Raw genomic sequence first — 16,903 nt, 5'->3', positions numbered from 1 at the left:
TTTCTAGAACAAAAAGACTTACAATTTACAGTGGCTTGTGTTTGTTCCAAAGCAAATTGTGAGAGAATCAGAATATTTTTGTCATATTATTGGATATTTTACAATCTATATATACATATACCGCCCATACTACATGTATACGTTAAGTCAACATGGCTTACACTGTGACAGTTGAATTATTTAGACTTGGTTAAACTGGACATAACGTAGCTCATATGGGAACCAGAAAACATAAGGAATTTATGCACGCTGGGTTCAGTTTCAGGCAGGTTTGATTGCATATACAGGACTCTTTAGTCTTCACTCCTGACGGTTGGAGGGGAAATCTGATCCAAGATCTTGGTAGTGATGTTGGACATGGAATGCCTGTTGAAGAGGAGCAGCTTTCAGATAAAACTGTAACACTTCAGAGCTGTTGGCATACTCATTGAGGGTACCCTGATCATTTTAAACCAGTGTCATGTTTGCTAAGACCTGGACAATTGTGTCTGTGCTGCCTGAATGGGAGATCATCAAGGTGTTGGGGGGGGGTAACATTTAAAATGGCATAAATAGACATCAAGATGGTGTAGCCCTTTAGTTTGATTGGCGGCTAAGATTAAGTGAAGGAGATGTGTCTTTCAATGAAAGATTTTGGTAGAGAGAGAAGCATGCGTAAGGGAGAGACTAGTACAGTTTATGCATTTTTCCTTAATGCTGGAAGTCAGTCAATTTTCGCTGAACTCTCTAATCTGAGCGTCTGCTGTTCTGCTTTTCCTTCAAGATTCTAAAAAGAATTGTTTGTTTGTTATGTTTGTTTCATCAGGCGGGTAAGCCCAGGTTCAGGACCTGAGCGACCATCAGGGGGAACAGAGAGCAGACTTCGCACCAACAGTCGTCCAAACAGCCCACGAGATCCAAAGTAAGACAAAAACGCATGTGTTTGTACACCCACCTTGCCATATACTGTACATCTACAAAAAGTCCAAAATAAGCCCTCGCCTGGGCTCTTAAATGGTCTTTGTCACTAGATTAGCAAAGTTGTCTGTATTGGCCAGTAATTAGAAACAAAGTGATTGCATTTTTATGAGTTGTGTTGGCTAATTTTTAGAGATCAACAGATGTATTGCAAAATGGAGCAAAGGCTCAGTTCATTTAGATTGCTGTGCACACATCTTCCCATGTGGTATCTTAGTCCTGCAGAAAGTTCTGGTTTTATTTGTCAAGGTTATAATAATAATGATAATCATAATAAAAATAATGGATAGGACGCGTTTCTAAATACTCAAAGATGCTTTACATGAAATGCAAAAAATAAAATAATTACAAATACAAAATATGTAATACTGAAAGATGCTTAAATGAAACAAGAACAAATACAAATACAAAGAACAGAATACAAATACAAAACATAGAGGATATAACAGTTCAGATATGAGAAGGCAATGGGAGTCAAGTGTTGTAGGCTAATTTGAAAAGGTGGGTTTTGAGTTGGTTTTAAATGAATGCAGTGAGTGAGTTCCTGATGTTTGGAGGGAGGGAGTTCCAGAGGGTTTGGACAGCAATGGCAAAGGCTTTGTCCCCCAAGGTGCGATGCTTGGTTATGGTGATGGGGGGTCAGAATGTTGGGATCTGATGATCTGAGGTGGAGAGTAGGGGAGTGGCGTCAGAGAAGGTCTGTAAGGTGTCAGGGGGCAAGGTTACTGAGGGATATGTAGGTGATGAGGAGGATCTTGAATTGAATTCTCTGCTGTATTGGGAGCCAGTGAAGGTGTTGAAGAAGGGGTGTGATTTTCACTTCATGCAATGGGCTTCATGCAAGAAACTACATACGAGAGTACAAACATACAATTTTTTTTCTTATGTTTGCCCTATTTTGTTTTTAATGTCATGCCACTTTCCACTTCAACCCCACTACACTTCAGAGGGAAGTATTGTACTTTTTACTCCACTACTTTACTAGTTAAGATTTTTTTCAGATCAGAGCTTCTTGCTGCACCTGGTAGAAGACCCTGAAAGTCATTTTATTGAATGTTGTTATCTTCAGTTCATATATATTTCTAATACAGTACAGTATTAGAAGTGCAACCACATTGTATCTGCTTGAAAAAACATTCATCCAGACTTTTAGTCGTCTGTTCCTGCCTACCTGACCTCCTTGTCATTGATATTTTCTACGTGTGTTTCTAGCAGCTGCACCATCCGTTTTTCTTTTCTCATGGGTTGTCAGAATAGTCTAAACATACAGAGAGATCATCCTGGTTACAGATTTGATCCCTGCAACAGCTGGTGCATCAGACCCATCTTGAAATATTCTTGAACAGCAAAGTGACTCCTTCACTTATTCCATGGGTGAGGGTCTTGGCTGCCCCTGAGCCCTCTGGTAAAATCAGTACATGCATGTCTAAGATGTTTGAAGGCAGTTTTCTTCCTCCACTGTTTATAACATGATGCTGTAAGCGCTATAAATCACCAGTCTGTGCTACGTTGAGCGTAGAGCTCTGATATACTCTCCTGCAGAGAGTGATCCAGGTCTGAATGAGTTATGAGAGGCAGGGCTGAGATGAAAGTGGGGGCTGTGTCAGGGACTATTATTACATGTTTCAAAGACGGCTTTTCCTTCCTGCACCAGGATACCAAAATGGCCCCGAAGCACAATCCCTCAATGGCAATGGCTTTCATTTACAGGGTCGATTATAACTTCAGTTATGTGGCTTAAAAGTTCCTGGTGACGAACAGGACTCATGTGATCCAGACTACCACTTTCTTTTAACATGGGAATTGTATCACTCACTAATCATAAAATACCTGGGAATAGGTGCAGTAGGTTGGAAATTTAGAGGTTTATTTCACCAGTGTGTGGGTTTACTGAAGGGTTATAATGCCTACACAGTGTAGCTCCAGTCACCTCAGATAGCTGTTGAAGTACTAGATGCTGGTGAAAATTACATCATCCTCCCCACTGTCAAACATGAAGGGGGCAGATGATGGAAGAACTTGTCCCTATTTTTTGAGGCCTGTGAATCAACACTCTTGTGCCACTTGTGCATGACGTCATGGATCAGGTCCGTAGGGGTGTGAATTCCCAGAAATTCCAACAGCATGGGAAGGTTTACTCTTTTGCAAACAGACAGTGTACGGTTTGTTGCAGCTCATCTATAATCCTGAGACTCCATAATCTTAACAGATTCTTGGTTTCCCATTTAGGTCAGGGGTTGGACATGGCACATCCACACATCTGGATCTGCTCAGTGACAGCCTGGGGAGCAGAGCAACCTCTGGTGCATGTGTGTTTCTTCCTGAGTATCAGACTGGGGACTGCCCTCTATTTCTTTAACTCCAAGGTGGCTTTTGAGAACTAGAATCATTGCATTTTGAGTAAAAACACGACCTTAATTTAATTAAAAAAAAAAAAAAAGTCCCAACAAGTTTTGAAAAGAAATTTGTGAGAATGCTGATATAAACAGCTAATTGCATTTGATACAAAGTGACTTATTTTTGTATGATTAGATTTATGCAGTGTAATCTCATTATTCATGTATTCAGTCAAGAATTTTTAAATATTTCTAGTCTTCACAATTGCTTCATGTGCAATGTTTGCATTATTGGTGTTCTGAAAACTATGCTTTCCAAATTTGCAACCAAATTAATTGTATCACAAATAATTGAAAACTGTTCAATATAAAGAAGACATCTACACTGCCTCAGAATGTAGTTAATCATGGTGACAAATGGAGAAAAAGATGATGATATGATGTCATCTCTGGTTTGCATCAGCTCCATAATGGTGACAAATTAGAATGATGACAGCGCATGTAGCATGATAGTGTCAATGGGTTCCTCTAATAAGTTATGGGACAATGACTTATGTCACTGCCAAGATGTGACTGTAATGCAAGTATTAACCATTTTAGATTTATTTGACCTGCATTGCAGTGGAAGAGTTATCACTTAGTAATTTAATAGTGATGTTGGCCACCATTTGGGGAGATGGGAATGCCTTTGTACTGTTCATACATTTATTTAATTCATAGTTGCGAGACACAGGTGGTTTTACAGGCACATACATACATGAATTATTTTCACAATGGTGAAAATGAAGTTTGGCAGGCTCCTTAAATGAAACCTTAAATCCAAAATCACCACACACTGTACAGTAACAGTCTGCAGGACTCAGCGATAAGTCCAATAAGCCCAACATCTGCACTGCACCAGTAACTGCCACTTGAACAACTTTTTTTCACTTTGTTACTGTGAAATGATGATATACATTTTTCAGATGACTGCATAAGGACATAGAAATACTGTGTGGTAGTGACGGGTAGGAAACATTACACTCAGAGCAGGCAATTGGAGACATGTGTATGTTACAAGCCATTTCTTAGGGAGGATTAAGTTGTTGAGAGATGACAGATGTCCTTTTAAAAACTCTTGTAGGATTAAGTGAGATAGCCCTAATTGAATTAGATTCAGAGTCTAATGGGCTAGAGCAGGATCCATGTAATTGTGACAGACTCTCAGACAGTCAACCTTCCCTGCCTTGTTCGCTTCTTCTCTCAGCGTTAGTTGCTGGGTTCATGTCACCAGGGGATTCAGGGCCACCTGGCAGCCTTTCAGTTGTTATTAAGGGGGAACAATACATGACACAGTGCAGAGTATGTTGGTGGCACACTTCCAGGCACACAGAAGTTACTCTCTTTCTTTACATGACTTATCTACATGTTACGCTCCATCTCCTGCACCACTCTCCAATCCTACTGATTTTCTGCCTTTGGCAATCTTACATCTCGGAGGCGTGGCGTATCCTTATGATTGAACTGCTTTTCAATGGCCGTTGCCTCCCCGTCGATTGCTGGCCAAGCCACTTGGACTTTGCAACTTTAAAGAGAAGCTTTGGTATGTTTCAACCTGGACCCTATTTTCACATGTTTTTGTGTCTAAGTGACTGGGAACAACATTTTTTGAAATTGGTCCAGTATGAAGAGAGAGTGCTGCAGCTGGCAACTGCTAAATGGGCCTCAGTGTAACCACTTAGGGCTTGTTTTTGCCATTGACAGGCTCATATTGTTATTCTAAGTGTCTGGTAACATTATGGAAATGACCCATACAGAGAAATAAAATGTTTTTATTTACCTTTTGTTTGATGTGGTTTGCTTGTTTTGGTCTCCTGCAGTACATCAACTCACAAGACGCTAGAACAAGACTTCTTATTGTGTGCAACTTGGTTAAATAAAAAAGAACAGCTCAAATGAAAGGTTAAGATAAATGTTTTATCAGACACTTAAAACAATCTGAGCCTGTCAGTAGCAAAAACCAACACTTTTAGTGGGCGTTGATTGGTGGTTACATTGCACCCTGTTTCTCAGCTGCCGGCTGCAGCACTCTTTAAAATTGTTGGTCCCATTAGTCATTTGGACACAAAAACAAGGGAAAATAGGGTTCAGGTGGGAAAATACGACAAATACGACATTTGCTTACAACTTGGTTTTAATGCTTTAAGTATTACACCTGCTTCCAGTCAAAGCTCTTGTTGTTGTACAATGTACATTTCATTATATGGAAACTTGCACTCATCTTAAAACATTTATGTACTTATTCCTGATTTTGTAGCTGCACTCAAAAATCCACTCTATTTAGGCCTTGTCACATCTGTCAGCGCCCTTTTCTTTAATTCTAGCGGTTAGTAGTGTAACAAGGAACGAGAGTGATATTGACCTTATGTGTTGTTCAAAGTGTACTGTCATCTATTTTATAGATGTGTGTTTTGTAATCTTGGTCATTGGGGGGAAAAAGCTGTCTGTGCCATCAGGGGACTTTTTAGTTAGAGTTTGGCTGTTGGCCACCAGGAAAAATTAACCATAAGAATGACTTTGCCACACCATATCCTCTTCTCAGTGCCCATGGCAATCCCCCCATATTCTCCATGACCGTCCCTTGACATTTGATTAGGAATGGCATTCATGCAGTGTGCATGAAGGATCTCATTATGTATCATCTAAGAGTAATGTGTCTGGATACAGATATGATGACTGAGTGGGATATTCCCCGTCTGTCACTGGTTTAATGACTCAGGCTGTAGTACACGATTAATCTGAGTTTTTTTTAAGGGCAGGTGTATTTTGTGGCTTCATGTTAGGTTGTTGTTGCTCTCCTAAAGGCTATTTAAAACTAACTAAACTTACATAAACCCACCGAACTCCAAGGCAGACTACAGCCTCAAAGAATACTTTAAATCACAATTTAAACTTCTATGGACACTTACAAGCAGACCACACATACTCAGAAAGTTTCCTAAAGGCCTTACAGCCATAGTCTGAACTGGTCCTGCACTTTGCTGTCTCCTGAGGCACCTGACCATTCACCTGTATTTACACAAGAATGATTCAGTCATAGTGACTTGAGGCCAAAGTATCACCCACCAAGAGCTGGATGTCAGTGTAGAGTCACGTTCCGCCTCCAGCAGTTTACAAATGTGAAGCTGTGTGGTAGAATATTCCACTATGATAACTGGTTAGTAAACATACATAAACCATCCTAACTGTCTCAGCTGTTACAGACTAAAGACAAGTATCTCACTCTCTTGTTTCTCAGTTGTGAGGATTTTCCGCTTTTCTCATGTCAGGGGACAATCTTGACTTTATATGTCCTTTGGCTTGTTCAAAATAGACTATATGTGGCCCATCACACAGTATTGGTTAATCAAGCAGATCACTTTGCATTTTTTCAATTTACCCCACATTGGCAAGACTATCATATATCTTGTAGATATGCAGCAAGTAGGAACTACGCAGGCGGAACTAATATGTTTTCAGAAAGGGCTGCAGCTTTCAGGTGCAGTTGAAAGTTAAATACTTTTTCAGTGAAAGATGAAGCAGTAGAGTCATTTGTATGTTTTCTTTTTAAATAACCCATATAATGCGAGAAGCAGCTGGCCCCCATGGTATTTTCACATTATCTTATCTGGCCCCCATTCAAAAAAGTTTGGACAATCCTGTCTTTTGTGTAAGTGAATCGAATATCAGGTGATTTTGGATAGGAAATAAAGCAGTCTGGAGACTTCTCATTGGTATATATTTTTTTTTAGCTCAACAGCTCACAGATTTATTATAAGAGGATTAAGCCATGGGAAAAAATCCCTAGTTGCAGCTCTGATCAATTCTCCAAATTTTTGATCCCCCTTTTGCTTCTCAGTTATGAGAGGGAACTGGTACAGAGAGGAGTCATCTCTGGGGGATCAGTCTTACTGTGCACGCAACAAAGGTGGCCTTTTCAAAGAAGCTTCAGTTACAGTACAGCTTCCTTGTCTTTCCTGATGTATGTACCTCTCTGTCTACAGTATGTCTGCTGTCCTTTTCCTGTCCCTGACTCACTCTCTCTTTTCTCAAACACACACTTTCTAAAAATCGGTCTCAACAAGAATCTTGGATAAGAGTTCTGTAATCAAAGGATTAGTCTTCTAACCACTATGGCTTTCTGTTGCGGCGAGATTGGAAGGGTGTGAAATATGAATAGGGGTGATTAGTGTGTTGGCGGGCTAAACTCAAAATAATCAGTGTTGAGTAGTGTGCAGCCAGTAGCCATCCGATGCCCTGCTATGCAGAAAAGTCCCCTGAGTGTCAGCAGACCCAGAGGGCTGAGCACATGGGCTCGGGCAGGGAGATTATGTCTCCTTGAGACGCGCCTAGATTCTCCACTCTCACGACTCTCTTATCAGGGAAGGGCACTTCAACTGTCGTATAGGAGAATAGAGAACAATTAGGAGAGACAAATAGGACATTGACTAGACTGCTGGGTGTTCTGCAGCGATGCTGCCTTTACCTTCTTTTAGCACAATGCTTCCTTTTTTAAAACAAATGTAAGCAAAGCACTTTTGGCCCAAAGATGTGCTTAAAGGCAATAAATGTTGCACATTCAGCAAATCAAGTGTTTGTGTGTGTGTGTGTGTGTGTGTGTGTGTGTGTGTGTGTGTGTGTGTTTTTTTTGCAGGCTTGTGGAGGCAGGGAGCGGCAGTGTTCAGAGCTTGTCCCTCTCTGACAGTCACCTGGCAGAGCTGGATGGAGACACCCTGCGTTTATTCGGACCCGGGGCCTTGGAGGCCCTGGAGAGGGGCTGGGGAGTTCAGACCGCTGGTGCTGTCACTGTAATAACCTTCCGCTACATCAACTTTGACGCCATTGTACCAACACTGCCGCGAATAAGGGTCAAGTTTCCAAATCTGTCGGTGAGAAAAGCAGCCACATACCAGAATAAGGCATGGGATAATGTTCACAGCAAGAGGGAAACCATATACACGTTACCTTAAATGTTTGACTCTCTGTGTAAGGTTTTTCCCAGTCCACTTTTCGTTGTCTAAGCTAGGTTAATTTTGCCTGTACAAGAGCTGACTGTCACACAGTCGACTAATGATATTCTTTATAATAAATGTTATAATGGAAATACATGTTTCATGTACAATATATTAAGTAGGACATTTTTTCCAATCTTTGCTATGATCAACTAATTGAGCTGAAGCAGGCATGGACAAACATACTGTAGCTACATAGCTCTACCTGTCTGAACTGATTACTTTTTCTGCAGCACCTGATCTTCTTAGAAACCAACATCAGCCGTCTGCCTCAGCTGGCGGCCCTGACTCAGGTGAGGCGTCTGGACCAGCTGACCATCCACCCAGCGGGCAACCCGGTGGTCAGTCTGGCTCTGTGGCGCTCCTTTGTCATCTACCGCCTCAATCACTTTAATCTGCAGAGGATCAATGGCCAAGAGGTGAGGGCCTTTATGCATTCCTCCTGCAGCCTTTTTCAGCTTAATTATCCCAACCACTACTGTTAAATGTTCTTCAGTAAAACACAGTACAGAGTTGTAGTTTTGTGCCGGGACTGGATGGTTTAAGATGGTATAACCCCTGACAAAGCTGTAAGTCCTTCTTTTGTGTTGTCAGAGTTTGGAGATACACATGATAAAGTATCTCCTGCTGTGTGTGTAAATTCTACCTGTATCCCTAGGTGACCATGAATGATGTGATCGCTGCGGAGCGTGTGTTTGGGACACTGGGTCATATAGCAGCTACCGAAACTCCACGTTGCCGGCTCCTCCTGCTGTTAGAGGAATCCAGGTAAGAACTTGATCTTAGAAAATTAACCACAACATAACATTGAGTGCATTTTAATAACAGTTGTGTACTGTGCCCTGGACTCTGTACGTCATTTGTTTGAGTGTGTTAAGAATAGGTGGATTCTTATATGTGTATGTGTGAGTTAAAGCTTGTGAGTGTGTAGGCTACTGTACATGTACGTGCATGCCTGTGCACGTATACATTTGAGTGTGTGTGCGTGAGTGTGTTTGTGTTAGTCAGCGAGACAGAGCCTGGCACCAAGGAGCCAGGGGAATTAGACTATGTGTCTCAGGGTAAGGGTGGGTACTTGGCACTTCCACACAAACATTCTTCTCTCTCCCCAGCCAAAAGCTCTAGAGGTCTGTCACTCTTGGTTAATAAGAAACATCCTCACAAAGCAAAATTCTGCTTTTGTCACGCACAAGAACTTTTTACAATGGTCTGCATTGGTTGTTTAAGTGCAGCTTAAATTGTAAAAGGTCAAAAGCAAAACTGCACCACACTATTGTTATTATTATCAGTATTATTATTATTATTATTAATTGTTCTAAAGATTGGAAAATTGCCAGTTTGAATCATCTGACTGGTTAAGAAACGGTATTATATTAATCAGTATCTTTCCAATTAACCTCAATTTTGATGACTGAATTAAGGAAATGAAAGCCTTTATGTTATATGGTTCAAGGTCGAAGACAATGACATTATGTTAAATAAAATGTAAACAAAAAAATAAAACCAACTTGTCACTTACTTTTACGCAGCATGTCATTATGTGAGCCCAGTATTGAGTTTGAGCTGCCTCAGTGTCCTCGATTGTCCTTTCAGAATGATGTCGAAAATGAACCGGTAAACTTTAAGACAACTTGCTCTAGGCTTCATCTCATCCCGCTTCATACACTTTTATGGATAGATAATACACAGCAGCCCAAGGCCGAAGATTTTTTTCCCATCAGTACTGACATGTTAATCACTGCATGCAAAATTATTACCCTTTTAGTGAACACATCTATTTATTACACAAACTGCTGTTTAATTTGTCCTCTTATTTATCAGAACTTTCCTCCCTTAGACTGTGTGCTATATAAAGTTTTGTGGATAAAAAATACTGGAAAAGGGAAATTAGATAACCATTAAAACATCTGCAGAAAACACAATGTAAGGAGTTTATGTTTCATGTTCCCACAAAGCTCTTGTGTTGCTTAGTGGGTTTAGCTTGAAACATTGTTGAGTTGTCATGGCTCCTGCATAACAGAGTGTGTAGAGGTAGGCCCAGACATTCCCACGGATTCCCACGAGGATCCAACTACTGTAAGATGCCTTGGATGTTATTTTACGTGCAGCTGCAATTAAAACCTTTGCTCGTGTAAACGTGCATGACAGACATTCTTCGCAAGGATCATAATAAAGGAACCCTCAACCCCACAAATTACCACATGTATGTGGTACTTACTTGCCATGTGTTATGTTGAATTTGTGAAGAAAACATTTTTCTTACTTGCTTTCGGTGAAAGAAGAATCCAAAAACAGAGGTAAATCTTGACGAATTTCATAGGTGAGCTGTTTAATAACAGCAAAACTATCAAAACATCCATTTGCAAACTCTAACAGGATTCATGCAGTATAATCCAAGTCTCATTTATCCATTTGTACTCAGCACTTCCAAATAAGACAGCTCTTTCTGACGGTGAACTTAATTGGAAGTGAAACTTAACTATGTTCTCTTTAAAGCCGGGCCTAACTGACGAAAACAGTATAACTTGCTGAAGAAGGGAGCTGCTTGTCTACTGCTGCCTTTATCAGTTAGTTTGTGTTATTGTGTGATTTTGGTGTTTTAAAGTGTTAGTTTGAGTTCGGCAAAGTCACACAATTACACAGACAACCAATTAAAGCAGCGGTAGACCAGCAGCTCCTGTGTTTAGCAAGGTAAAATTAACATTTTTGTCAATTGGCTCAAAGGGCTGTCTGTTTGACAAGTACTGAGTATGTGACTGGATAAATGAGACTTGGATTATCCCGCATGAGTTGTGTGAGACTAGGAAGTCAATTCATTAACTCAAGATATTTTTATTCACAAATTCAATGTAAAAGAGTGTGTAACTGATATATAATGGGTGAAGTTTTCCTTTAACGTACACATCCTTATGGATTCTCGTTTAACTTAAGTCTTTAATCAGTCAATATAACGGACTAGACCAGAGTGTGATGTGCAGCATAAGGAGCATTTACTCAATTACGTTGTAATGTTTCTAAAAAAAATTATTTGACCAAGCTGCAACACTGTTTATGATGTGTGTAATCCTTCACTGTTAGATTTTGGTTACAGTTTGTTGTGGACACATGCTCCTGTAAAATTGATCAGTTAGCCAGGTTTTACAGGACAAATTGTTTGAAAGGCATACAGTTATGGCACCTCTCTGTTTTCTGCTGAACAAAGCTATTTTCAGTCATTACTTGTAAGTGTATACAATACTTGCTACCAGCATAAAGCATTTACTACAAATAATTGCAACATGAGGTCCCACTTCTGTTATTTGTGATTTTCCTGCTTTCATCAGCTGTTTGCTTATAATGCCACATTGTGCACGTGTTGTACTGATGTATAAGAAAGGCCCTAAACATTTTTGTACTAGAAAAACCTAAAATCACTACGGGTCTCAGTGAAGGGAAATATCAAGGGAAAACTGTTTTAAGGAATGCACCCACTGTAATCCTTAATACTTTTGTTGTATCTTGCAAAACCCAAAAAATTGCACAAGACCTTTAAATAGATTTTACTGGCTGTGTTTGTTAAAGTCAGATAGCAACTTAAGTATCATGTTAACTTGTGGCTCAAACCCAAAATGAAAAAATGTACTCTAGAAGTAGTGTTTCAGGGTTTCCCACATTGACTTTTCCTTGCAAAAGAGCCAATTGACTGAGTTGATCTTTGCTGTAATCTGATCATAACTGCTGTTCTCCCAAGTGATGTTTACACTCAATTACCCTCTATTAACAAATTTATTTGATCGACACACAACACTTTCTTAACTGATGCCCACATGATTCTCTCCGACAGTAATACACACACACTCGCAAACACATGTGTCTACCTTCCTTAAGCTTGTTTTACCTTGTTAGTCAGTGTAATGTGTGACTGACACACACTAATGCGTTTTGGCACACACACACACACACACACACACACACACACACACACACACACAGAGACACTTAACTAACTTATCTTATTGTATATGGAATTTTTGCCTCTAGCCTCCTCTGAACAGACTATTTCAGGATCCTGGCACTGGCCTGTGGAACATGTTTGTGCAGTAGTGTAACACAGGAGATTTCATACTGATAGACAGCAACATTTGCGATGTAGTTTACATCACTTTCAAAGGACTCTACTGTTTTTTCCTTGGCATCACTCACTTTCTGCCACTGTTTCTCCTCAGGTGTGTTGTGTGTCCAACTTACCTTTTTCTCTCCACCCTAAAGGAAACGCCAGCTGCAATTCCTGTTGGAGGGGCGCGGCCGGCGGGCAGGACTGAGTCCGGAGGAGCTGCGAGATAATGGGAAGCTCCTGGGAGAGGGCCTGAGCAGAGCGCTGTTCAACTACCCAAGTAGAGACTGCAGTGCAGAGAGCCCTGAGGTCAGCTCTGTTAATTTTTTTATTCTTGTTTTTTTTTTTTTTTGTTTAAAAAACATATATCTTTTAACAGGTGATAGAAAAGTTTGTAAAAGCTATTTTGAGTCCCACATCTATCCACTTGTCTACTATTTGCCAACAGGGCCTTGTTGAGTTGTAGAGTGTCAAACTTAACTGTCATTGTTGCAGTACATCTATTGTAGCTGAGCTTTCACAAAAGTTAGAAGGCAACAAATCAGGTGGCAAGAGAATGATTTACCAAACACAAGTATTTCCATGTAAAATAAATATAATAAGTCTAGTGCACCATCAGACAGGAATCAACATTTGCCACCCACCCTGTATAATTGGTGTGTGAGCATGTGCATGCCACAGAAGTAAACATGCAGGCAGCTGTCATCACAGATGTTTTGCTGAATGCATTATTCCAATAGGACATCTGATTTCACTTTCTGTGCTATTGTGCTGTGGTTTAAAAACAATGCTGAGCTCCAAGTCCCAAACATAACTCAATGTTCATTTTCACCACAACAAATAAATAAGTCAGATTTGGGATAACTGCCCACTCAGCAGTTGAGAGGGTTAGTTCCATCGACAAACAATAATAAGAATTTTAGGCAGTATATCACAGCATATGGCCAGCTCCAGAAATGCACTCATAATACAATTTCTATTTTCCTTCCACCAAGATGTTTTGGAGTGGTGTGTTTGAGCTTGTGTTGTCAAGATCAGGAACTATAGTACAATATCGCTTCTTGTATCGGCGTCACATCTCTCTTACTTTGCTGCCTGCTGTTCAGATTAGCCTTTTTACTTAAGGATACACTGCATCCACCAATGAGTGGATTTTCATTTTATTATCTGGTACATAGTTAAAATGTCTTTATAGTACAACTTTTCATTCAATCAGTGGGTTGGGCTGGCATTGCAAGGCTCAAAATATGAAGAAATAAGCTGTTACGTGTAATGATCAAAGTTGTAATAGTTGCATTGTCAGTATGTTAAGTCTGTTTTAAGGGAGAATAGCTGCAGCAATGCTGTATCTAATAAGAATCCTAATAAACTAAAGTAAACATGCATTTGTGCATGTACCTGTAAATTACCTGCTCCCAAATATTTTTACCTGAACCCAAATTGATTTTTATGGCACCATTTGGTATATTTATATATACTGTATGCACTTCTGCCACATCCCGGATATGACCAAAAGAAATCAGATACTGACTGCTGCAACATTTTCTTTTTTCAATGCAGTTCAAATATGTGGAAATTCAGTGTCAGTGGGTTATTATGTCATTTTGAGCTGATTTTCCCTTTCATTTTCACAAAAAATACACAGCAAAATTTACATGGTCACATGTTGTCCTGAACAGGAATTTATTGAAAATCTCAGCAAACCTCTGAAGGACAACATGCATTCGTGTACTTTATGAGAATTTCACCCTACACTAATGTGCAGTGGAACTGTTTGTGGTTACAGTCATTATCATTTTAAGCATAAATCCATTGAACTCCTCAGCAAACCAGCAATCATTTTATTAAACCTTTTTATCATTTTAGGACGTATTTGGAGACATCACATATTCATCCAGACTTATTTTATATATGATATGTAATAAACTACTGTTGTGATGTGAGTCTTTCTCCATTCTTTTTGGCCACTCCAAGTACAAGTAAAGATGCATCAAAACCCAAATGGCGGCTGGCTTTGCCAGTGTTTTATGGTGCTGTCTTGGCTGTCCTTACACTGTATCCTGTTTTTGTGTCATGACCTCATAAAGTAATCATTTATTTTTATTGGCTTAGGAAATGAACGCGTGGTGTGAGAGGGTGTGAAAAGTGTCTATTGCGTTAGAGTTTGCTGCCATGCAAAACATATTTTCCGAACCAGGTTACGGGCCCTACATTATTTTATTTTATCTTTTATTTATGCAATCCCCAAACCAGCACCAGCAATGAATTAATGCTCCTAACAAGCAGTCTGCAAGGCCAAAGCCTGGTGTAGCTTGTACCTCTGTATTTATCTCAAGTCATCAAGATTAAGGCATTTCAACAGTGTTAACTTATTCCATATTCTCATTTCTCTAAGACGTAACTTCATGACAGGAATTTCAAAAGTTAAATCTGACATTTAAAGTATATTTGGGTGCTGTACTGTACTGTAATTTGTGCTTACTGTATCATTCATTTTGGCTACAAAATAGTATGCTTTTTTGACTGTACTGACACCCGTTTTAATGACATTCTAAAGAATAAATATCTTGCTTCAGCAGTTATAATAAACATGTGCATGTGATAGCCTCATTTAGATCTACATTGTTGTGTTCAACTACTGCACCTAGTGTACGAGCTTTACATTTTCGTGCTATGAATTCCTGCCACTTCACCTCACCTTAATGTACTTATGACAATGGAATCACCATGAATGATATTCTCTTGTTTTCCTCACAGGAGGGCACTGTGGAGTCATCGGAGCGTGCTGCCATGATAGAGCAGTACCTCCAGGAGTTGGTCCAAAGGGCATCAGACACCAATCTGAAGGGTGAGGCCCTGCACAAACTCTGGCCCTCCATGTTTGCAGAGATGGTGAGAGACTGTGTGTTGGAGATGAGGGACCGAGCGGCCTTCCGCCAAGCCAGCCTTGCGAAGCTCTCTGAGACCAAGTGAAGAGGACCAAAGGTTCACTCTTACACTGTACACTAACAATGCACACATATGGACCTAGCTTTCCCGGGCGCCTGCGGGGCTTCATCTCAAACTCCATTTATAGCACATCATCACTTAGTGACTTACCACTGACAGTTAATAAAATCTTTGGAAACTGAAGGGTATATTTCCCTAGAGGCTCTTTAAGATGGATGTAGACTGTTTTAAAGATGTCTGAGGAAATAATCACCATAAAGGCGTCTTGATTGAATGTAGATTTTCACTGAAAACACATCGTTTGATTCTTCAATGCTTGGAGCTGTAACATACTTGAAGGAAGTGAAAGGGACGTATTGACTCATAGTGCATTGTGGTCCCTACGGAGCATCCTCTGCACTTTAAAAGCTTTCTGAATGAACCCTCCCCACCATTAGTCATCAGCTGAAAATGACCCGTGTCTCTTTTGTCGAGACTAGAATGATTTTTCTGTGTCTTAAATAATGTTTCATGCATCGCTCTCACTTTTTCCTGCCTGACATAAAAGGAAGGGCACAGACGAGGACAAGGACTTTTCTTTGTTTACCACTGATTTTCTGTATTGTACTTAGTATTAAAAATTCTGTATTAACACTCAGTTTGTGTACATAGTTTACATGATCGCCTTCTCCTGGAAATCTGTCCACAGGAGTGAAGAAGCCTCGACTTTCTTTAATCAGTTCAAACCAGTTGTTTTTTAAGTTGCAAGTTTCCCCTGGTTCTGTGAGTCTGAGTCAAATTCTAAAATATGTTAATGCTCAACTTCATGTCTTAGGCTTCATCCACACTAATGCGTTTTCATTTCATTTGCGCCTCGTGTCTACACTACTCTGACGTATTGGAACCTCTTAAACTGAGACCTTTGACAACCCTGCTGGCCCTATTTTACAATGAAAACTCCATGGTTGCCTCTTTATCTTGACAGATGAGAGCGAAAGTTTTTTAAAATGATGACACAGACTCCCATGTTCGCTCCCTGATTGGGTCTTATCAGCCACATCTTGTCAAGGCTAAAAATTATAGCTAGGTCTTCCCATCTTTTGTCATTTCATCCTTCTTGTGTAGGTACACCTTTCCCATCTCTATGGCTTTCCCCACCAACAGATTTCTCCTGGTGCTGCTCTAATATGTCGTGGAATTTGCAACTTCCATTCTGATTTGCGCTGCCTTGACAGCCACACTCATGTTGCTTTCATTAAAGATTATACCCTTAGACTATATAAAACAATGGATGTGGCCACCGTGATGTCACCCATTGGCTTGTGGACTCTCGTTTTGAAGCCTCATTTTTGGCATTTCAGCCGTCGCTATCTTGGGTTTTTGAACCAGAAGTGATGAACAAGAGCGTGGAACTGTGAAGGAGCGGGGGCTGGATCTGATTCAAGGACTGTAGCAATGCCTCACAGAGCGCCTGTCACGCAAGCAGCCCTGCCCTTAATCATCGGTGACTTTAGGCCCAAATAAAAGTTTAACGGCTGAGTTATATTAAAATCCAGCAC

At 40.2% G+C, this 16,903-nt stretch overlaps 1 protein-coding gene across 1 annotated transcript in view; it reads left to right on the top strand.

Annotated features, from left to right (window-relative positions):
* The window catches only part of LOC121944784 (leucine-rich repeat-containing protein 49), a 39,524-nt gene extending 23,581 nt beyond the window's left edge, over nt 1–15,943 (top strand). Inside the window, exons 13-18 of the mRNA XM_042488684.1 lie at nt 806–901; nt 7,966–8,200; nt 8,557–8,742; nt 8,982–9,091; nt 12,572–12,725; nt 15,174–15,943. Coding sequence (XP_042344618.1) covers nt 806–901; nt 7,966–8,200; nt 8,557–8,742; nt 8,982–9,091; nt 12,572–12,725; nt 15,174–15,389 — 997 coding nt within the window. The 3' untranslated portion in view covers nt 15,390–15,943. The remainder of the gene's footprint in view (nt 1–805; nt 902–7,965; nt 8,201–8,556; nt 8,743–8,981; nt 9,092–12,571; nt 12,726–15,173) is intronic.
* Nucleotides 15,944–16,903: the final 960 nt, after the last annotated feature.

Source organism: Plectropomus leopardus, chromosome 1, assembly GCF_008729295.1.
Source record: "Plectropomus leopardus isolate mb chromosome 1, YSFRI_Pleo_2.0, whole genome shotgun sequence".
NCBI lineage: Eukaryota > Metazoa > Chordata > Actinopteri > Perciformes > Serranidae > Plectropomus > Plectropomus leopardus.
The sequence above is the reverse complement of the archived record's forward strand: the minus strand, read 5'-3'. Positions and strand labels throughout refer to the sequence as shown.